The sequence below is a fragment of the Anas platyrhynchos genome, chromosome 2 (genome assembly GCF_047663525.1).
Source record: "Anas platyrhynchos isolate ZD024472 breed Pekin duck chromosome 2, IASCAAS_PekinDuck_T2T, whole genome shotgun sequence".
NCBI classification, from domain to species: Eukaryota; Metazoa; Chordata; class Aves; order Anseriformes; family Anatidae; genus Anas; species Anas platyrhynchos.
Window position 1 is genome coordinate 127,840,973 of NC_092588.1, and position 23,404 is coordinate 127,864,376.

Below are 23,404 nucleotides of genomic sequence, written 5' to 3' on the forward strand. Positions count from 1 at the left end.
CCAGTCATGACAGAGCTCAATTTAACCCTGCTTTTCTACTATGAAAGTGAATGTACATACACTTTGGCTGTGTATGAAGATATTTGATATGAAAATCTTGTCAGTTTTATGCCATTCTGTATATCCATGGGTCCATTTAATATTTTAATGTCTTTTCCTGGTTATTCAGAAAGATATTGTATTCTGCATAATGGCAAAGCATTAAAATAAAGTTCACTTGGTAGCAAGACTCAGACATGGTATCTGCAATCAGCAAGGTTGAAATCATTGAAATAAAGCAAATGAGAACAACAAATAAGCAATTCTGACAAGCAAGTGTATCTTAAACTCCCATTTTCAAAGCAAAGAACACAAGGAGATCAAAGACCACCGTGTTCAAAATTGCCATCAACCTCTGATGGAGAGCAAATTACAATAATGGGTTAACACTTCGATGGTTTAGAAACAAATGAGGAGAAACTTCTATTGCTGCTTTCCACTCTGTGCATTTTGCTAATCTATATTTGGCTTCCATTGTAACATTCTCCTTCCACACAGCAATGCATTTGGAAAAAGTGAATTTTTGTCACACTGCTTGCCAAGTATTTTAAACTGACACCAGCTATGACTAATGACAGTGCTGGAATGTGCTGTTCTCAGTAGAATAGAGGCCTGTACAGACCTAGGAGTTTCCTGGGGTCCAGCTTCTGTCTGTTCAGGGGGCTGGTGCCATACAGCAGTGAATGATGTTCAGAGTGAACCAGCTGTATTTCCTCCAGACTGGCTTTTCGACCTCGAATTCGCTGAAAGAAAACAGCAGAGGCCTACAATATTCCACTGACAATATTTAGGGAAAAAAAAAAAAAAAAAAAGTAAAGGTCCAAAATAACATTTAGTATGATTAATAATGGGTTGAAATTGCGTCATGCAGGAATGTGACACTGATTTGTTTATTAAAGTAATGCTATATGAAAAACAAATGCGTGTGTGGTTTATCACAAATGCTTCTCTTAAGTCTTAGCAGAGTTAACTTAATACAGGGTTTCACATACAAGGGAAAGAAAAGACTCTGACTTTTTCTACATTATTTTATGAAATGTGAACCAAAAGTAAGATATTTTTTAAGTCAGAGAGTTGACTAGAAAATTCCTAGTTTAAAAAACAAAACTTTATTCACACTTGTAATCTGCAGATGTGTTCTGAGTATGGATTAATGTTTTTTGTGTTATTAAAATACCTGCAATTTACACTGCTGGGAGAGCATGATTACAGTGAGGAGAGCCAGAGAGAGGAAGAAAATTAAAGTGTAAGCTCTTCAATTCTTCAATAAAATATTTCCATATCTTTTTTTTTTTTTTTTTTTTTTTGAATATGTTTGATCTCCCAGGATCATTTTTTCTGTTGCAGATACTGACTCACTTGCTTTATTATGTTTTTGCATGTGGAGTTTGTCTCTTTAACTGTTTCACCAGCTTGTACTCTCCCCACTTAAATCGGTGTTAAAAAGGGACTATTTCTATAAATCAATTCTATAAATTTAATCAGTTTAGATAAATAAGGCAGATAGGAAAGAAGGAAGAAAAGAGAAAACTAAAACTTTCTTATTAACCAGGTCTGTTCCTTGTATGTATTAGGAGTTACAGAGTGTCATGGAAATATTTACTTCTCTGCCTGTGTTAGTGCTTTTGCAAACACAGCAACATGAAGCAGATTTTGTTCAGGTTTGGGCATAATAAACAGCACTGTCAACAAAGTTCAGGTCCCAAGATCATCTTTCCTGTTCATAACACAAAGAGAAAATGGACTGTTTTTAACGTCTTAGACTCTGTTTGCAGAGCTGGTCATTATGAACATCTGGGGCAAAACCTCTCACAGGTTTGACTGTGGATCCGTCTGACTGTAAAGGTCTACAAATAAACAGGTACAGGAGTTATCTAAATAGACCGACCTAGTTTTACTAGACTGATTAACCTGTTACAGAAATATTGTTAACATCTAGTTTTTTTAGAGTTTAAGTTGTCATTCTTATTATATCCATCACCTACTCATGCACATCCAGAAGCAGCAACCTCTTCACTAGGAGAAAAAAGCAATTTCATAAATATTAAAGAGAATGTGAGGACAAAAAGAGCTTCTGGGGGATGGGTGTGGGGATGTCGCCCTTCTTTCCAAAGAAGGGTGACGAAGCTGGTGAGGGGCCTGGAGAGCAAGTCCTATGAGGAGCGGCTGAAGGAGCTGGGCTTGTTCAGCCTGGAGAAGAGGAGGCTCAGGGGTGACCTTATTGCTCTGTATAAGTACATTAAAGGAGGCTGTAGCGAGGTGGGGGTTGGCCTGTTCTCCCATGTGCCTGGTGACAGGACGAGGGGGAATGGGCTAAAGTTACGCCAGGGGAGTTTTAGGTTGGATGTTAGGAAGAATTTCTTTACTGAAAGGGTTGTTAGGCACTGGAACGGGCTGCCCAGGGAGGTGGTGGAGTCACCATCCCTGGAAGTCTTCAAAAGACGTTTAGATGTAGAGCTTAGGGATATGGTTTAGTGGGGACTGTTAGAGTTAGGTTAGAGGTTGGACTCGATGATCTTGAGGTCTCTTCCAACCTAGAAATTCTGTGATTCTGTGATTCTGTGATATGTTAGGAGAGACCCAAGCACAGTTTATACTGAGTTAGGCAGTAGCAATTTTTTCTAAATAATCAGGCAAAATGTCCTAAGAGTTAGATCTAGATGACTGGGAACAAGCTCCCCTCCAGGGAAATGGTGGAAGCCCTATTTCTTGTAATGTTTAGAACTGGACTGAATACAACAATGGAAAAAACATTTTAAGGAATGATCCAAGAACTAAATGACTTAATAAACCCTTTTTTCATCACTACTTTCTTCAGGCCTCTCCCAGTCTCACATGAGAATTTGTAGCAGTGCACTCACATCCTTTTAACACACAGTTGCACAATCAAAATCAGCACATTATGTTACTTCATGGAGTCAGTGCACTCTATAATAGTTCTTCTGGGTCAGATGAAGTATTTTTCTTCACAGGCGAGGTGACTGGTAACATTTATTCATTCATCCATTCTCATTAATGTCTATGTTTCTGATCAGCTGCTTAAAATCTTTATCCAGCTTCCAACAGCAAAACAGGGAAGGAGGGTTAGTGTCTAGGACAGCTAAAACAAATGTGTAAGAAAAGTATAGGGGTATTTTATGAAGGTGACATCAAAAAACCTTGAGTCATATATTTATATGACATATACTCTGGTCATATATTTTCTACAAGTTACACAAAAGCTCTATAGGACATGCCTAAGACAGTTAACTGTCTATCTCTTTTTAAGTGCTGTTAAATGCTGTACCATTTTAACTACGAGAAGACCCACAGCCAGACACCATTCTTATAACGGGGAGTTCTGTGGTATTCTATAGTTCTACACTAACTGGGTAGGGTCTCTAAATGAACCCCAGAATGAACCAGAGTGGAGAGTATTTTGCTGAGGAGCCCCCTGTTACCCAATATTACTAGCCAGATTCTCTAGGAAGAAAGAGGCTGTGTAGAAAAAAGCTTGTTGAAGAAACCAAATAGCATCTAACAGCCTACTTCAGGCTACTCCTGACAGTAAGGTCCTCAAGGTGCAGCCAACAGCCAAGCTGCCCTTTCTCCAAGGCTTCTCCAGCTACAACATTGAGCATTAGCAAGCACGTTTCATTCACACAGTAAATGGCAGGAGGAAAGGGAAATGTAAAGAGTGCACATCTGCACTGTTTCTGCATTCACACCTCCTCATTTATTGTTCCTTTCATCCCACCTTTTCTGTATCTCTGCAGGTCAATCCATTTTGAATAGAATTAAAATTCTAACTATCTAAGTTTCCACACACACAAACACACACACAAAAAGTGATACTAAAATGCCCTGTAATAGTAAGAACAATTATTCTTACACAATGATGTCCGGATTTAGCTGATTTATAAAAGTACATGCCATAAGTCTATTACCAGAGTCTGGAATCATATAACTTCAGTTATGTAAAGCAAGTTTCTGTCTCTTGCTGGCATGAGCTATTAGACAACGTAACATATGCATCTGTATAACTTTATACGTACATTTTTATCCACATCTTTTTTATTTTAATATGTCCTTTTTCATTTTCTTTGCCCTTAGTAACATCAAAAGACTAAAGTGTATTAGAAAGCAGAAAAATGACATAAAGCTGATGAAAAAGGTGAAATAGCATAGGAGAACTTTTGGACCATATTTGTTTCATTTGGGGAACTTGAAAGGGCTTGTTTGGTCATACATCCATAGTAGAAAGGCAAGTCATTCTTTTCTAATGTACATGGCAATCTGTGTGTTGGCTCCCACCTCTGCCATATGCAGGTCCCCTCATCAGCACACACATTTGCACATCTCAGGAGAGCAAAATGCACCTAAGCACTTCAAAAAAACAGTCCAGAAACAGAAAGCTATTCTCCCCACAACAGGAAAATGTTTTCACCTTTCATAGAATGTAAGGTCAAAGAGGACTGTCTAGTCTGGTCTCCTGATTAAAATAGATCATTAAAGTTTCACATAGATAACCTCTGTTAACCTAGGGATTTTGGTTAGACTTTCAGCAGACTAAACTCTTGCATAGTCAGAGATTCAAAACGACAAAGGTGACACCGCCTATTTCTCTCTGCTAAACTAACAGGAATTGTTGACATAGCTTAAGCAATATTTCTCACTCAGGTCTCTCAATATAAGATGACCATTGCCTTTACTGCAGCTATTTGTATAGAGACAGTGTCTCAGAGATTGTCTCAGGTTACTCAGTTTGTAAAGAAGGTCTTCAGAGTGTTTCTTACTTTTCTGGGATTTCTCATAATTGTTAAATTCTCTCTTATTTTGAAAAAAATACACAGAGATAACATGGATATTTTGCCAGTCAGTTCACTCTCTCTCTTCTCTCTCATTCTTCTAATCTCTCATCTCATTCTCATCTCATTCTCATCGCTACCTCTCTTCTTTATGAGGAAATTGCAGGTATATCATTCATACACACACAGTTATTATCTTAATGTGTTTTGGGCTTCCAGTGCCTAGCCTGAGTATGTTTAACACTGCAAAGGTTTTTGCTCTTAAAGTGTCTTTATAGACTTTCCTGTGATATTTCTTCTTTGGTGGTAAACTGAGGCTCAGGGGATGAATTTTTTTTATATTTTTTTTGGTCCATGTGATCTGGCAGACTCAAAGGTTTGTAAAACTTTTAATTCTTTCATTCTGTCCCCTTTGGTCCATGAGATGTGGACAGCAGAAGGTGTAAAATTACCCATATTCATATCAAATTCTACGCTGAAAAGGAAAATATTGCTGGACCACAGTCCCTATAGGAAGGAGAGGTGAGAGCATGAAGTGGGACCTTGTCTACTTTTCTTCTCTTTTCTTTCTTTTCTTTTCTTTTCTTTTCTTTTCTTTTCTTTTCTTTTCTTTTCTTTTCTTTTCTTTTCTTTTCTTTTCTTTTCTTTTCTTTTCTTTTCTTTTCTTTTCTTTTCTTTTCTTTTCTTTTCTTTTCTTTTCTTTTCTTTTCTTTTCTTTTCTTTTCTTTTTTCTTTTCTTTTCTTTTCTTTTCTTTTCTTTTCTTTTCTTTTCTTTTCTTTTCTTTTCTTTTCTTTTCTTTTCTTTTCTTTTCTTTTCTTTTCTTTTCTTTTCTTTTCTTTTCTTTTTTCTTTTTTCTTTTCTTTTCTTGCCTCTCCTCTCCTCTCCTCTCCTCTCCTCTCCTCTCCTCTCCTCTCCTCTCCTCTCCTCTCCTCTCCTCTCCTCTCCTCTCCTCTCCTCTCCTCTCCTCTCCTCTCCTCTCCTCTCCTCTCCTCTCCTCTCCTCTCCTCTCCTCTCCTCTCCTCTCCTCTCCTCTCCTCTCCTCTCCTCTCCTCTCCTCTCCTTTCTAAAACTGTGTTGATCAGTATAACCTAATACCAGTCATGTGCGTGTAAATTATGGCCCCACAGGAGCTAGGTAAATACTTCCTCTCCATAGAACAAGTGGAAAGCAGACACCACTACCAAAACATAACTCAGTCTTTCTTTTGTCCCAAAGGTAAGGCAGCTATGCATTGTTCTTTACAAAGAGAAAATTCCATAATAATACTACTAATAATAATTAATGGCTGTTTTTATGCCAGTCTTTTTAGCTGCCCTGTTCTAGGGCTGCATTTCACAGCTGTCTGTTCTGCATTGGTCAACTTTTACCAAACACAGAACAGATATCTCAGAAACATACACAACACTGCTAACCTAATGAAAAAATATTATAGCCAAACTGTACTTTCCCAATACATTTCTTAAATACTAAGACTACAAAAAAGTCCAGAACAGAGGGTAATGACTGCACCTTCTTGCCCTGGGCTCAGTAAGGGACTGGTGTCTCAGGTCCCACTCTCCAGGGCTGGCTGTGATCTGAATGTTTTTCTCTTTCAACTTGGGAAAAACAATGGGGAAAGTAATCTATCCATTTGGAAAAATTACAGTATTTAAAACAAAACAAAACAAAAATAATAAAATAAAATATTCCAAAAGCTAGAACTTGATTCTTGATTTAGCAAGAATCCTGTTAACATTGTTTGAATAATTCTAGAGCTCAAATATCTATGGCTAGGAAGACAAAATACAGTCTGGAGAAACAGGTCCTTTTGGCTATATATGCAGCAGTAAATTAAGCAGTGCCAGGAAACATTCCCAGGCAGAGGAACACAATCATCTGTACTATTAAATTGCTAAAGTGTTCCTTCACACCGTTTTGGCAGAGCAGCAACTAACACTCTCCCAAAAACCTTGCAGACATGGCTGGGGCGCTGGCATGGGCCAGGGAGCAATCCTGATAGTATGAACATGGGCTTTTCTATGCCAGTTGGCCACAGTGGTGAAGAACAGTCCCCGGCACATTTTATTTTGTAGTGAAGATACAGTTTTGAATAGCCTAGTCAAATGTTTTTTGATTTTACCAAGCTATATTTTAAATTTGCTTTATATGAGGGCAATGTGAGCAATATATACAGTTAGTGGGTTAAGTTTATATTAACCTATCTAGATTAATCTATTAACTTCAATGAGTCCAGTGTCAGCCCAGTATGTATGACTTCCATTATCCCATGCTCAGCTGGCAATGCCTGGGTTCTCTGTGCTCTTCATCTCTCCAGGACCAGAGATATGAGGTGCATGAGAGGGGTTAATCCACGTTACACGGTTTAGAGACCATGTTTTGCTCCCTGACAGAGATAAAAATGATCATATAGACATAGATTTTTCATTTATGCAAAGGTTTCTTGCTAGAATAAGAAAATAGGCAGGGCCCCTCCCCAGCACACTTCTGTGACTAAGGATGCACATGTTGCAAGGTAAGAGATCTGTGCTACACCTGACTGAGCTGGATTTGATCCTGGAACTTCTCATCAGGCAAAAGTGGAACTGCAGTCCATTTGTGGGATACTTTTTTAATTAAAAAAAAAAAAAAAAGTTTACAGTTGCTGCAGAGAGTTTGCTGACTGGCTGTTGCAGGTTGCTGTTCCTAAGCTGTCCTTCAGACTTGGTGCATGAGACACTGCATGTGGTAAAACGTCCCCCCATCCCCGCACTCCTTCTGACAGAAACTCTGGGAAACTATATTGAGAAATTATATTAAGAAATACTAGTGTCCATGAGGGAGTATTCGGAAGTCAGGAAAAGAGACAGTGCAGTTCAAGTGATGCTTTGGCTCTGCAGCCTCAACTTGGTGTATTCCAGAACATAGTTTAATGGTATTAACTCACTATTTCTTGAATAATGCAATAACCACTCCTTTAGTGACATGAGTCACATATTCAGCTGAATAACTTTTCTCAAAAATCCAAGTACTGTTGAATCAAATTGCTTCAACCCTTCTATATTTTTAAAAGTGAGCAGATTTAAGGATGTGCTTGATATCAAGCAAATGCTAGAGAATTCAGTGAAGCAAAGGATGGATTACATCATCAGATATAATCCTGCCTTTCACTACATAACAGGATCAAGATAAACACCAGTTCTATGCATGAACTTCACACAGAAGTTCCCAAGATTTTATCATCACAGTTTACATTTTGACAGCTCATTTCACATTCCAGCTTCATTTCAAAGCACACAATGGGAGTCAAAATCAACTGAATGCCATTCAACATGAAATTATTTATTTCGTTTCTGCCCATTCTCTGGATTTTGTAAGACCTGATGGGCTATAATTCAATTTTTGAAATTGCAGAATTGCAAGGGAAAGCCGTAAGTCTTCCAAGAAACTAGCCTGCACTTCAGAACTAATCTATACTACGTTACCAATTTACCTTTTCCAGACCTATACAATTTATTATTCAGCAAAATCTGTTTATTGACAAAGAAAATAATACATAGTGGCACATTGCATTTTACCTGTTTGCCCTCTTTTGTCTTTTCTGATAGTATGGGTCCTGAGTCAATAAGGTATCTAGGCTTTCATTTAGTAAAGCACTCAACTGGGTGTTTAACTTATTCAAGTATGTGATCCCGTCAATGAAACCACTTGTGTGATATGTGGCCTTAAGGACCTTGCTGAAAGAATGTCTTCTTGAAGATTAAAAAAAATTATCCAAGCTAAAAAAGAACAACAGTAGCCTGTTAGAGTGCTGCCACCTAGTTAAATGATTGTATACAACAAATCCTTTTCTAGTCCTTGCAATGTCTCCCTGCCCAGTATACTAGGCAAAATACTCTTTGTGTACAGCCACTAATAACTAAAAAAAAAAAAAAGGGGGTGGGGGGGGGGAGCTATTATACCTGTTCCTTTGGGTTTGTAAAAACCTAAGTATTTAAAGAAAAGTAACTAAAAAAAAAAAACTCAAAATAAATAAATAGATAGATAAATAAATATCAAAAACAAAAAGAGAGTATATGAATCCTGACAATTTGGAGATCCTGAAAACGTAAGCAGACTTCTGTTGAACTTTGTTGACTTGTGCTGCAGTGCCATAAGCACCCTCATTTGCTACAGGCTTCTGAAGAAGTTGACAGTGCTGCACAACTGGCAGGAAGCAGTGAGTGGTAGGAAAAGTTGTTTTTCAGTAACCCAAGACATATATTAACCTGAGAGCCCATGTTTGCTTTAAGCATGATATTTTAATACATGATTTTTTGAGGGAAATCAAAATAGAAGAAATCTTTGCTGTTGCTTTGATGTTATCTAGAAGATTGCACTTGAGTGCTTTGGTTTTTTTTTGACTTGGCATCCACTGTATTCCAGGAAAATTACAATGCTTTTGAAAACAGTTTGTAGCCTGAAATAAGACAAGATTCAATGTGCTTATGGAGTGATAGAAAGTACATGTAAACAAGCAGTGCTCTATACTACTACATAAGTAAAATTTTTAGTTGCTTCAAGAAATCGGGGACTGTTCTATTGAAAGTTCTGCAGTTGCCATTTGATTCTGTCATTCTAAATTTCTATATCAAGGTGAGGAACAGGGTTATGCCTGAGTTTTAGGTTTTTATGCATATGGATATGACTTCTATGGCGCAAATTATTTGTTTTCTGCTTGGAAAGTGTGCTTTCTGAAAATGTGCTATTTTAATATCACCAGATAAATCCAAATAATTTGATGTTAATTCACTCTATTCTTACAGAATTAAGACAGATTTAGGACTTAATAATTTTTCCATTTACTTTAAAAAGTCAAGTATCTGGTCTTTATCTTTTATTACCTCACACTTGTTTAGCAACCCAGTTTCTTGCAGCCTCGACCAGATGCTTTGGATCCTTCCAGCATGCTCGGGGTGATTAGCGTAGTTGCCACACATACACTGGTGCTTCAGCATCAGACTGTCATATACAACACCTTCAGTACAAAGACAACACAATAAGAAACAGTGAGTAAAACAAATGCAAGTTATATAGTCTCATGTCACGCATACTCTAGCACATCTAGATTTTATTTGTCAGTTGGAGAAAGATGAAAATTCTGGATCTTAAATGCTATTTTCTTTGAGAGACTGTGAATTTTGACTTAAAAGTTGTATCTGTCATAGTATAGTATAGTGTACATACATATAAAAATAGTGTTCAAGAAACTATACTAAAAACACAACTGTCAAGAAGAAAGGAAATTGGGTGGTGCCTTGTTAAATCTTTTATGGCTAGAAAAAATGAGTAATGTTACTGAATCAGTTATTTTCTCTTTATTTAGTGGATAAAGCCAGTTAAAGTTGTTAATCAACCTCTGTACAAGAAAGTATTATTTATTCATAGCAGTCTAAGGAAAACCACTCAGAAAAACAACTTGTAAAATAATTTTTACAATGACAGTGCTACTCTGTATTTGTACTGCTTAACTGATACTATATTAAGTCAAAAGCATATCAGGTGGAAATTTCAGAGAGATGCAACAGTGGCAGCCAGAGTCATTTTTCATTAAAAAGAAAACTTCCACTCACTACACAATTAAGACCAAATCCTGTTGTTAGACTGCAATGCACAGTTCCTTTGGAATTTTCTATGCTCATTTATCCAAGGACAGAACAACTTTATACCGCAGAGGTATCAATATCACATTGCTCTGTAGCTGTGTGTTAAGAGCAAGAGAGAAATTATAGAGAGTAGGCTTGAAAACTAACCTTCAGTTTTCAAGGCTCTTAAACAAAGTCTAGGACACTGAAAAATGATGCTATTTATTTACTTATTGTTTGCATGTCCCTCAGAAATGTCTGGAACAAAAAATACGCCCGTGAACCATTTTCATTTGGGAAACATTTGGATTTTTCTTCCCCTTACAATTGAAAAGGACTCAAATCAACAACTTCTTCAAGCTGCAAAACTTGGCACTCAAAACTTCTTTCTTATGTGCCATCACTGCTGGGATGCCAACACAGTTCTGGGAAAATTGTTTTAGCCTGCTACTGAAAAGTCAGCCAGTGAAGAAAATACAAAATTAAAGTCCAGATTCAACAACATGCTCAATACCACCCTTATTCAGCAAAGTTCTTGAATGGATATTGAACTTTATTAAAGTGTTTAAAAATTCTGCTGAATAGGAGCCTGTATACATTGTGGGTAATGCAAAGTTAAGGTTCTGAGAAAATTCAGTTAGAAGCCAGAATTTTTAAATTATGCTGCTCTAGAAATATTTATGCTGTCATATTACTTAGCTCATGTACTTTAGAACTGATCCTTTGGGATCTCGCTATTTAAGTCAAAATGATAATATGACAATCATGTTTAGCATAAGGAGAATACAAAAATAATACCTACATGTAGCATGACTGGTTTTATGCTAAACGGTTATCCAACAAACAAAATAGTGCATTGGCAATGAATTCTTGTACTTATTTTTTTGGTTTGTTTTCTTTTAAAGAATAAAAAAGAACCAGTGAAAATCTGGAACTAATAAACTAATGCGGCTTAAAATCTCTGCTGGCATTGCCAAAGCAGTTAATAATTTCTTTTCTCTGCAGTTATTTGCGCCACACAGTTTATAAGCTTTGCTGCTCTATCATCAGGTCTTATAAGTTATTTGAAACACCAAGTGTGCATGCAAACAGATGCATGTTTACATATCTAGCTTTCCTTTTCTTGGCACCCAGAGCTTTAACTTCTACTGTCTTGCATACCCAGATTTTACAATTGGCAGTGGTCTTTATAATATTAACTAAGAAAACCTTCCCTCCCATCCCCCTTACCAACAGGGGAGATATTTAGATGCTAAATGGACATGCATTAGGATTTCCAGAAACACTTAGGCAAAGCAGGCACTTATATGCAATGGACTTTGATGGAAACACTTGTTGTTAAATGTTGACAAGAGTAGTTCAAAGTTGAAAGTATCTCTTGTCTGCCACTCTTTCAGCTATCATATTATTCTGAGTGTTCCTTATACACTTAGATTTGCATAGTCCAAACTGTGGTTAATAAAAATAAAAAATGTATGTTTTATTATGTTAGTATTATACAGAATCAAGAAATTATGTAATAATGACACTTTTTCAATACTATATCAGGGGTGAAACTAAACAGCGGTTTTGAAGTGAAATGCAGAATGCTTAAGATGATATAGATATAGGTATACATATATGATATAGGTATAGATAGATGGAAGATAGACATAGATATAGATTAGATGATATAGGTATAGGTATAGATGATATAGATATAGATGATATAGATGATAGATTAGATATAGATATAGATCTGTAGATATAGATATATATATAGATGATATAGATGATATAGATATAGACAGATAGATATAGACAGATATAGACAGACATAGACAGACATAGACATAGATATAGACATAGACATGGACATAGACATAGACATAGACATAGACATAGACATAGACATAGACAGTTATAGGCATCCCTTCCTTAATGCATTAATATTTTTACCCAAATAGAAAATAAATGAAAATGTAATTTTGTTGTACATGAATTACCTTGTCCAAATGAAAAATCAGTTTAACTGGTCAGGTCAGTATTGCATGGTAGAAACTTATATTCCAAACTTTTAAATAGCAAGATATTCACACCAGAAAGTGCAAGAAATTATTTCTAAACAAGATTATTTGACTTAAGAAAAGACTGAGATATATGTTTTCATTTATTGCAAGCATCTAAATTGATTTAGGATGTGCAAGTAATTCTGATGTATGGCTGCTGGTCATACAGCACATGTGCTTGGTACAATACCACAATGCAGCAGTAGAGCTTACTGCTAAAAATAGCCTGTAGGATTTCCCTAACAGGATTCAGCCAATAATCTCCCCACCCCCACAAAAGAAAGAGAGAGAGAGGGAGAGACAACTGTTTTCAATTGCAGACTGCTGTGAAATATTAATAAAAGATGGTTATTCTGTCTCTCTAGAAAAAATGCCTACAGCCAGATTCTGCTCTCAGATTCCTTGTGTAAATTTAAGCAGCTCCACTGAGACTGATGGATTTATTCTGGATTTACACCAATACTATTGAGGTCAGAATGTGGCCCTGATGACAGACTGGAATGGTGGCACCACTGAACCATATTATGATAGAGGACACAGGACAAAATAAATTGAATTTGCATTAAGTTAGAAAAATCAAGATCTCCCTAGTGAGGAAGCCCAAATACTCATTTTTCACCAAAATTCTTTATTTGGGTCAACTTTTAATAATATTCTGAACAAAGGGGAGATCAGGAGACCTGAAAATTTGTTGGCTAACAGAATGCTTTGAAGAAAGTAAAAAATCCTGGAGAACTGTAGTATCAATAAGAAAATCCAAGGGAAGAACATCTAATTAGCTATTCAGAAGAATAATCTGAACTAAGTAATATCAAATATTGTTTAAATCATCTAGGTGAGCATCAAGAACCTTTTATATTTTTTCCATCTTTAACTTACTATTTGCGCACATACTGCATATATATTGTACACATCTCTCACAACCATCACCTTTCTGATTCTCTTCAGATATTTGGCCAAGAACATTTTCTCTCATAACTAATAACAATACAGGCTTATTTTGATGCTGGTGTAATGTTTTGCAACAGCAGTTTTCCTTTTACCTTTTTTACTCTTCTAAGCATATTTGTCCTTAAATAGGAAAAAATGCAATATGAAATAATTCAAATCATGGAGGTGTTTTTATTTTAATTTCTAAGACCAGAATTTGACCTCACTTTGTGATATAAGAGAATTTTCACCCTTTCTACCCACCCAGTCCTTCTTTGCAGTTTTAAAAAGGGTAGTGTAGCAATTGCTGTAGGTAATGGCTGGTTTCATTTCGTGCTCTCTTAAGGGAGCAAATCATAGAACCATAGCTCAGACTGGAAGAGGTCCCTAGTCCAACCCTGTGCTCAAAGCAGGTCAGCGCTGTGACCAGTCCAGGTTTCTCAGGGCTTTCATCCCAATGCAATTAGGAAAGGCTGTAAAATAATAGATAAAAACTCTGTCTCCTTTTCTTTTTTTCCACTGAGTAAAGAATATGTGCTAGGACACCATCCAGACTCAGGAGAAATGATTCACAAATGAAGCTATTCTGTAAAATATCGTACCATATCATACCATACTACATCATGTGTTGATACTTTATATATATAACTATTCACAGAAACTGTATTGGTGTTGCAAGGCCTCTGTGCAATGTCAATCCAAAAATGATACCCTTATAGTACAAAACTATCTTCAACATACTCAGAAACTGCACTGATAAAGGTTATATATGTCTGTAAGTCTGAAGAGTGTTAGAGAAAGGGATTTTCTTCCAAGAAAAGTAATGCTTCATTGTGAATCCAGCAGTTGTAGGCACTGTTGGATTAGCAGACTGGTCTTTCAACCAGGAGGTATACATGGCATGTATACCATGAGGCTGGCATACCTACATGTATACCTGGAAGCAGGTATAGCACTGAACTATGTCGTCCTCAGCCAGTACATGGGGGATATAAACAAGAAGTGAAAGAACAGACAGCAGAGAAGCATAATTGCTATGAAAGGAATGAAGTCATAGGGAGTGTGGGAATGGAAGGATTTTCATTTTAATAAGAGGTGACTATTTTGAAAAAGAGGTGGAAGGAGAAAAGAGACTTAGCAAAAGAAAAAAACAAGGATTCAACAAAAAGTTGTTTCCTATTTAGAGAAAGAAGCTCAATGAAGTATTGAGAATCTCAGGTGGAATTAAGCAACATTGGTTCTCTCTTTTTCTTTCCAGTGCTGTGGCTCATACAGCAATGCTTTACTAAAAGAACAAGGTTAAATTGCCTGCCTGATCTTAATATGCCTTGACTCTGCATATGCACTATCTGTATTTCCATTGTAGAACCCCATCAGGCTCCCTTTTGCTGAATTGAGCCATTTGTGCCTGGTATGTCGCACTTCCCAAAACCATCTGCACTCAGTGTCTGTCCTACATCATTTCATTTCCTCTATTACTCTCCATCTGAAATTCACATTTTCTCATTTAAACAGTTCCACTGGTGATGCCACAAATCCCTGGATATATGTTACCCGCCTGGCCCTGCTCCCCTATCTGGGGATTTATAACAGGAGGTGTCAGTAAACTTTAGCAATCAGACTCAAACAGCAGCCTTTAAATTTGCAACCCTATTCAACTTTTCCAGTGAAACTGCAGATTTCTGAACGGGACTTTGAAGACTATACACACTGAGCTTGCTTTTGTTCTCTTATGTGAGTCTTTCAGAATGAGTTTACAATGTCTTGGGGATTCTACGAACCACAAGAAAAACAGTGGCCTGGCCTAATAATACTGTCTCTACACAGCTGGTCTTTTTGCAGAAACTCATGGAAAGTGAATTAGCAGGTTTCTATCTGTACTGTCCAAATGTTTCTTATCCAACAAGTGAAATTCCTAAATTGATTGTATACGTTCAGAAGAAATTCTCTCTTTCATTTTTGAATGTCACCTTGCACCCATTCACCAATGCTTTTAGGACATCTCTTTTTATTTTGTTTTTGTTTGTTTGTTTGTTTTGTTTTTTCTTTAAGATAATAATCTTTTGCTTTCCAGGTTCACATTCTAATTTGAGGGGCAGAAAAACACACTGTGTCACACAGACACATACAGTGCCCATTGAGGACTCCATCCTGTATCAGTCCATGGTCACGTCCTCAAGAACTGTTAGGTTTTAAAGCATGTCAAATTCTGCCAACCAATGCAAAGGAATAACTACTTACAAAAATAAAAACCTGAATAAACAGTATCTACAAGTACTATTTTCCCCTCTCTTGTGCACAAAGTGAAACTTTAATTCTAACCATATTTTAACATAACATAACCATGTTGTGTTGATATGCAGGCTCTTAAAAAGATGGCATATCTTGCAAGGTTAGGTTACCTATGAAAATGACTTTTTTTGTCATAATTTTTCTTCCTTTCACTGATTATTCTGAAGGTCCTAATCCCTCTGCTTCAGACAGTCTAGGCCAGACAGATAGGAGGTGCTCCCTAAGTGATTGGATTACATTGGGCCTGACCAGAAAACCTGACTCTGTAGAAACTCCACACAAATGCTGAAAGACACCAAAGCTGTAGTCGACATCACTTTCCAGTTAGTGCTACAGTTTTTCTCTTTCTGTAGGGAAACCATCCTTGCAGTGTAGACTGACTTGTCAAATGAAGACATTGAGAATTACACTGCAGCTTTCCTACGTACTGGTGGTCTTTCTTCAACTTATTGGTGGTCTCTTTACGAAACAGAACATGAAGAAAAGAGCCAGAGGATGGGGAAATGAAAGAAAAATCTATAAATGACTTAAAGGCACAAAAAATGCACCTGTTGCTATATTGCCAGAGCCAGTCAATGATAATAGTTTATGACTGTGTGAATATTAACCCTGTGATTTATCAGCTGCACTGGTTGACTTGATGCCAGTACAGCGTCATAAAACCAAGGAACAGTAGGGCTAGAACTGAATGCATTGCTGCAGGAGTTATTCAAGGCATTTAAATCTGTTGATCCCACATGAACAAACGCATTTGCCCTGCCTATTAAAAATAGTCTTTAGGGAATCCTACCAGTAGTGTAGACATGCTGGCCGGGCTGGTCCATGGCTGGGTGAGGTAATGTGGAGTCAGTGGGGGAAGGTGGGGTCCTGGACACTGGCCGATGTTTATCTAATCCCACCATGCCAACTGTAGCCATCTGAGCCTGGTAGATTTGCAACTGGTGGACACGCCGATGCGCCAGGAACTCCTGTTGCCAAGAAAACAGCACAGTAGAAAGAAATGTGAGATGGGATCAAGTAAGACACTGAGGGAAACATGTCAACAAATTAAGTTCATTAGGTCAGGGCTGTAATAAACGGTGTGGAGAGAAAAAAAAAAAAAAAAAGAAAAAAAAAAGCACACCTAAGACCTAGTCAATAAATCCATTCAACAGATGTTTTCACACTGACATTGTGGGCTGCTGTCTTTGCTGGAGAGGAGGTGATGGCAGGCAACCTGTCAGTTCTCCCTGACAGAGGAAAACACAGTTTCACATGCAGAGTTATAAAGACCAAGATTTTTCTAACATCTTGAATATATAACATGGTGTTAGACTATGCACTTTATGATCCTATACAAACAAATTAAAATCAAATCTTCTTAGAGCGCTGAAAGCAAAGAGCAGTGTCCCTATTACCCAGTACCAAATTTGCTGAGGAACCGTAAGGCAAGTTTTGACAGAGGGCTTGGTTCCCAGAACTGCCTGGAAAACAGGAACATTTTGAACATCGGTATTCACAAATAATTTAGAAATCCAAAGATTGTTAAGAAAGATCACACTTCAGGACTTTTTTTTTTTTTTTTTTGGTCATAACTGCTTTTGTCAGTAGGCAGTGTCAAACACTTCAGTGAAAGGTAGGCAGGAATGAAAAGACTGAGACAGAGCAGAAAGGCAGACGTCAACCTTCATCTTGTTTGTCAATAGATGACAACTTCAGCTGACATGACAAAGGTTGAAACCCTGGCCCTGCTGAAGTCAGCAGGAACCTCGGCATTCAATCACTCCACAGAACAGGATTGCTTCCCAAGCCCCGTTTTTTTTCCCCCAGTTTCTATTTTTTTGTGCATATGGTCCTAGAACCTCAACAGAAAGCAAATGCAGGAAAGAGATTTCCAAGCCAGTTTGCAATATAAATCCAGTTGAAGTTCACACTTCCATCTTAGATTTACAGATACTACTTATCCTCACCCAGGCCTAGTACATATATAAACACAGGAATATATACATGGTACATGTATATATTGTATATACATGGCTTTTTATTAGTATTATTATTATTATTTTAAACCCAGTAACAATTAGTGGTGCCAAAAGCTGCCATTCTGAGGCAGATGAGGCTGCCATCATTGGGCGCTGGGAGAGGCAAAGCAGAGCTCAGGCTGTTAGGAAGGCAGGCAGGAGCACCCTGGGCCTACCCTAACCCACCACCAGCTGCAGACTGAATCCACAGCGTGTGGGGCGCGAGAATGTCTGCCCTTCATGCAAGGAAAGAGGCCTTTACGAAAATGAATGCTCATCAGAAACAGCTGAAACTGGGAAAAATGCTTTAAAATTCAGCCTCAAAACCCACATTAATACTGAGGGTCGCCACTTCAGTGGAAAGACAAGGTCATGGGAAGGGTAAATCACCTGAGACCTTGTCAAAAGTGACTGAATAAAGAAAGAAAATATGAGTAAACAGAAGAGGTTTTACAAGAAGTGTCTTGGTCTGGGGTCATGAACCATTTCCCTTTCTTTAAATACAGTCCCCAACTATTTTTTATTTTTAAGTGTATGATGACAGGATGGTGTTATATATTCCAGAAAATATCTGGAGACATCTGAACAGGTCTGTGTATTCCCTTTCCTTAAGAACATAACAGAACATTCAGGAATTCTTTCTTGAAATACCTAAGTGCCTTATTTTCTTTACTTTGCTTCACTAATTATTTTCAGAGGGGACTTTTTTGATCTCTGAGGTATACACATCTTTTGTGAAGTTTGTTATGGGTGCATGCAATTGGAAAGGAGAAGTGAAGAACACATGGATGGTCATGTGTTGAATATTTTCACTGTGGAGAACAGAAGTAGATAAATTCCTTTGTGAGGATTTACCATTCACTTTCCTCAATGCTGTGTGAGTGCTCAACAGTGAAGGCACAAGAAGCCCTTTACTTCGTGTGGCAAAATTGCTTCCTGCACCTCCGGGTAAAGTGGTGACAGCACCATTGTCCCTGATGCAACTGTATCCACCAGCTCTTGCCTACTTTTCCAAAGCATGAGAGCTAGTCAAGCAGTTTGGAAGAAGCCATGCTCCTACCAAACTGCAGAGACCCCTCTTCACACACAGTTTTACTACCATATGTGAAATCAGCAAAGCGTTTGTTATTTCTGGTGCTCTCCTAGACCTCATAAGTTAAATTCACTACATTTATTAAATAGATGATATCTGGTAGTTCTTCAGTCTAAGGGGTTTTTGAAGCTATCTTTCAGTGTTTACACTAACTAATGACAATTCATTAGTTAAGCCCACAGTTCTGATAATTACTACAGTATAGAAGACACTAATAATTTTTCCCTATGGAAATGTTCTTCAAGCTAGTAAGGGTGCATCTGTGCATTCTGGCAGTTTGCACTAAGCGGTGTTATTTAAATATACTTCTGAAGTAAATCTTCTTGGAAATTCAGCTATCACTGGGGGTTCATACTGAGCACAGAGATTTCTGCTTAGACTTTCCTCAGTGCTGATAGACTCGGAGCTCCAAGCCTTGTCTGCATTTTTACTTTCAGAACTGAACTTCACTTGTATGCTGCCTGCAAAATTATGTCCAGTGAAGCTGTAAATTAGGTATTCAATCAATGTCTAAAGTCTAATATATTCAGGTGGCTGACTTTAAGAAGCTGAAATAAGTAGTTTTACTATTATTTATTTATTTGGCATCCTGAAGAAGGGGAAACCAATGTTTTGGAATACCAAATGTAAATAAGTCATGAAAATGTTGCTTCTTTCTCTTATAAAAAGATTAGGTATTTTTTTTCTATATAAGCAATAAAAATACTATTTTTCAGGGATATGAACAAATGAGGGTAATTTTTTTAAACAGTAATCAACCTTTGTGAACAATACCTAAAGGCCAGCCAGCTATACATTTTAGCAATTTGTCAAAGACCAAAAGGAGAGCCTGTTCCTGTTCTCTTGCTTTTTTCTGATGAACTGTGTTTTGCTTATATCATTCCACCCTTCTCAAATGAAAGCAGACACATACACAAAATTTACATGTGTTTACCAGCATTATCAGCCCAGGGAAGGACAAGAAATTTCTGGATGATTAGGTAGAAGGCTGCATGACACCTGCTTTAATTTTGGAGGTTACAGAAAATGGTTTACCTGGGAAAATTTTTTATAAATTGTTAAAAGCGCAGTAGTTTATCTCATAAGGCTTACAATGAGGTTTGCTTACATCCTCAGGTGACTTTCACATTCTTTAACTGTAATTTTAAAAATGCTAGACATCATCAGAGTTTAGACTTTAGACAGAGTTTAGACAGTGTTTTAGCCAAAGTTTTAGCCTAACTTCCTGATTTGGTTTCATTTTACAGATAACAGGCATTCACATACATATTTTCCAGCCATCTATATATTTATTCTGTGAATGTCTGTGATACTCTGTGTCACAAGTGGATTAATGCAAAGAGTAATGTGGATAATCAACACGCTTATCTGGCTCCCCAAATGCCCACCTGGCCTTTGGAAGGGATTAGTGCAACACAATGAATTCATCTTTGGGTTTTATGTGCTACAGCACCGCAAACACATGTCCACCTCTCCAGCAATATGACAAAAGCAGTATTTGCACATCTGCAGGGTTAGTGATTTCTGTGAATATGTTTGGAGCATTTCTTAGGTAACCTGAGCTGTGCCTGCCCGGCATGAAGCCTGCTAGTTCCAGGTGTCTGAGATTAGTTCATTAGTAGAGGCAAGCAATTAGGGCCTCGGCTGGAGCAAATGGAGGGCCTTTCTTCATCTTCCCAAGGAACTAGCTCAGGCCCTCAGTAATTATTTTGAGGAGGATATTTAGAATCAGTATCTAAAGAGAGGATGACCTTTTCAGTGGTACAGGAGGTAAATATTTGTTATTCTCTTTGTTTTGCTATTTGTTTTCTAGGAGGACCTGGAAGTCATTAGGGTTGGTGTGAATGCTCCTTATGCATAGACACATGACTTCTATGTTTTAGTGCTTAAGGATGTGTGTGTTTGAAGGATTTTAATAAAAGTTACTTGTTTTACTGGCTCTGAGAACTGGTGACCTGCAAGTGTATTTGGTTGGACTGTTAGATGGTCTATGTTGGGTTTTAAAGTATGGCTGAATTATCTATGATTCAGTACCCTTTTGAAATATGTCTTGTGCAGGAAACAAAAAAAAAAAAAAAAAAAAAAATTCACTCCTAATTTATTTTGCTGCTCTGCTTTTTTTTTTATTCTATGTAATTTAGTTTGATATGCTTATATGTAGCTTAACTGCTGTTAATTGTCCCAGAATTATGGTATAGGCATAAAAAATCCTAAGTATGTATGGATATCTACATGTTTCTCTTCAGGACTTATGCTTTTGCTTTTTTTCCTTGCAATAGAAAACTTCCCTCAATAAGTTCAACATCTGTAATTCCTAATAGCAAACTTAATGCTTATAGAGTCCCATATATTTGTGGCCAGGCTTGTAGCTCTCTATTGCTGTGCCTCTAATGGCACTCTGCTAGGTATGAAATGTATACTGATGTCTAGTAACTGTTAAAAGTCGTTCACACACTACCTGTCTTCTCCAGTCCCCCCAAAACCTTCGGTGTTACTAAACTTATGATGCTTTTTCCTCTCAAAATGTTTCTTTGAATCTGTTCTCTAGGGTTATTTTCCCCTATAATTTCTGTGTTGTCTCCTGAAATTTCCCAAAGGTCCAATTATTACTGAAGAGGAAGAAAGCATTTGTGCTGCAGGAAGTTTTGTCCTAAGTGAAGATGAAAATAAAACTTCCTTAGCAGGAAGACCTGCTGCCTTCCAAGCGCTTCTCCTTCCTGCTCCTTCTTCAGAAGGCTATTTCTGGCATCTAATCTTCTACTTTGTCTCATCCAGCACCTCCTGTTGGAGTCCCTTTTCCTTAGCCTCTTCCAGACCCCTGTAGCACCATGGGATCAGAGTAGCTTCAGGTCCTGCCACCCTCAATACTGCCTGCCTTCCTTCCCAATGTTGTTGTAGCTGAACGCATCCAGCCAGACAGCCTGTACTTGCAGCAAATGGCACTCAGCCCTGCTTTAAGGTGCCCACGATGGCAGCTTGTGACCCAAACCACCATATCATCATTCAAAGTCTGATTCAGTCAGAAATTGTGAGTACCTAAGAACTTCTCATGCAGTTCAGAGGTAGGTAGTTGACAGTGCTTCAGAAAGTATGGACTTCGTGAAAATATTAGTAGGGCTAACTTTGGTGGAGGAAAAAATGAAGAGACTGATGATTTATTAAGCAAAGAGTATCGGGATGAAAGGAGTTCTAGGTCAGCAGAAGCTGTAGTTCTTTTGACCCAGCAGTTCTGTGAATTACTGTTCTGCCTGCTCTCCTCAAAAAAAAGTTGCCTTCAAAAATGACGAAAAAGTAGCCCATGAGATCATCTGAACATATTTGTAGGTACAAATGTGAAAGTGCAGGAATTACTTATCTCTGTCACAGTAGACAACCTAAATATGTATAGGTGGAGGTCTTCCTTTAAATTGCTCTATCACTTAGATAAAACACATGACCAAGAAAGCCTACCCATGCTGTTTTTGACAAAACCACATGTAAAGCCACAGACTTTCATAGTCATCACTTTCAATAAAACTTAAAAAAGATATTGCCATCTGAAATATTGTCAGCCACAAATTCAGAATCAGCATATTTATGAAAAATAAATAGCAAGTACAGACAGATTGAATAGGTAGAAACTGATTTAGAACAAACAGAAGAATAGACAGGAAGACATATGGCAGCTAACCTTGAGACAGGGTTACACTGGCTCACAAGTGGTCAGGATTTTTACAGCTAGAGAAAACCCAACTCTATAAACTGAGAACGCAGTGTTGGCTATGAAACGGCTAAACAGAGACAAAGTCCTATCAAATGAGTTTTGGGTGCAGATACAAAACAGTGGAATGAAATCCCATACCTAGAGTCCTAGGCAGAGAAGATTAGCCTTGGCGTAAGGTTGCTGCATAGAATAAAAGAGCCCCATTGGCTTCTGCCTTTCCTTGCATTCCTGAAGACTGGGGAAAGGCTTAGTCCAGCTGTTGCCAAGGCAGAGTTTAGGAAAAGGTGTGGCCCTACTGCAGTGACTGCTCAGGGTGCGGTCACCACTCACCAATAGCTTTTTTTTCCTTGGTGTTTCTGGGGCAGTAAAGCTGCTGCTGCAGAGTTCCCTGCCCTTTCCCTGCCATCCTTCCCTTCTAGGGAAGGAGCACTTCTGGGTTGGCAAAAACACATCATTAAAACATCAACACTTTTGTCTTGTGGGACAAGGAGGAGGAGAAGAGCCAATACTACTAATGTAGTGACAAGAGTGTGCTCCTGCATTAAGTCATGTGGGAGAGGACATCCCTGCCTCACGTTATGTCACAAAATGCATGTTTCAGGGCTGGTGTCACATCCCTTGCCTTTGTTTTTAGGACATAATAGCAGGGGCAGGACTCTATCCCTTACTCTTACTGTTGCACTGGGAGATGGGTGGGTTGCTGACCTATGGTCTCAGAGGGACAATAAAGGTTACTTTCCCTAGATAGGGAGCTTCCAAAAATCTGAGCATTTATCTAAGTGAGAAATTGATGTGGCTATGTGGACTGAGGTGTTATCCCTGTGAAGAAATGCAAGCCAGGAAGTTGAAGCATGGCATGATTAAGAGGAAGGGACTGCTGGGAAATCGTATCTGGGAGTGACAATGAGATG

The 23,404-nt window shown here is 37.9% G+C and overlaps 1 protein-coding gene across 21 annotated transcripts in view; it reads right to left on the bottom strand.

The window, feature by feature from the left end:
• The window catches only part of HDAC9 (histone deacetylase 9), a 473,035-nt gene that overhangs the window by 132,913 nt on the left and 316,718 nt on the right, over positions 1-23,404 (bottom strand). For all 21 annotated transcript variants that reach the window (XM_038173868.2, XM_072033569.1, XM_072033568.1 and 18 more), the window contains 3 exons: positions 16,488-16,665; positions 9,687-9,820; positions 662-782 (listed from right to left, as the gene is read on the bottom strand). In XM_038173868.2, coding sequence (XP_038029796.1) covers positions 662-782; positions 9,687-9,820; positions 16,488-16,665 — 433 coding nt within the window. The remainder of the gene's footprint in view (positions 1-661; positions 783-9,686; positions 9,821-16,487; positions 16,666-23,404) is intronic.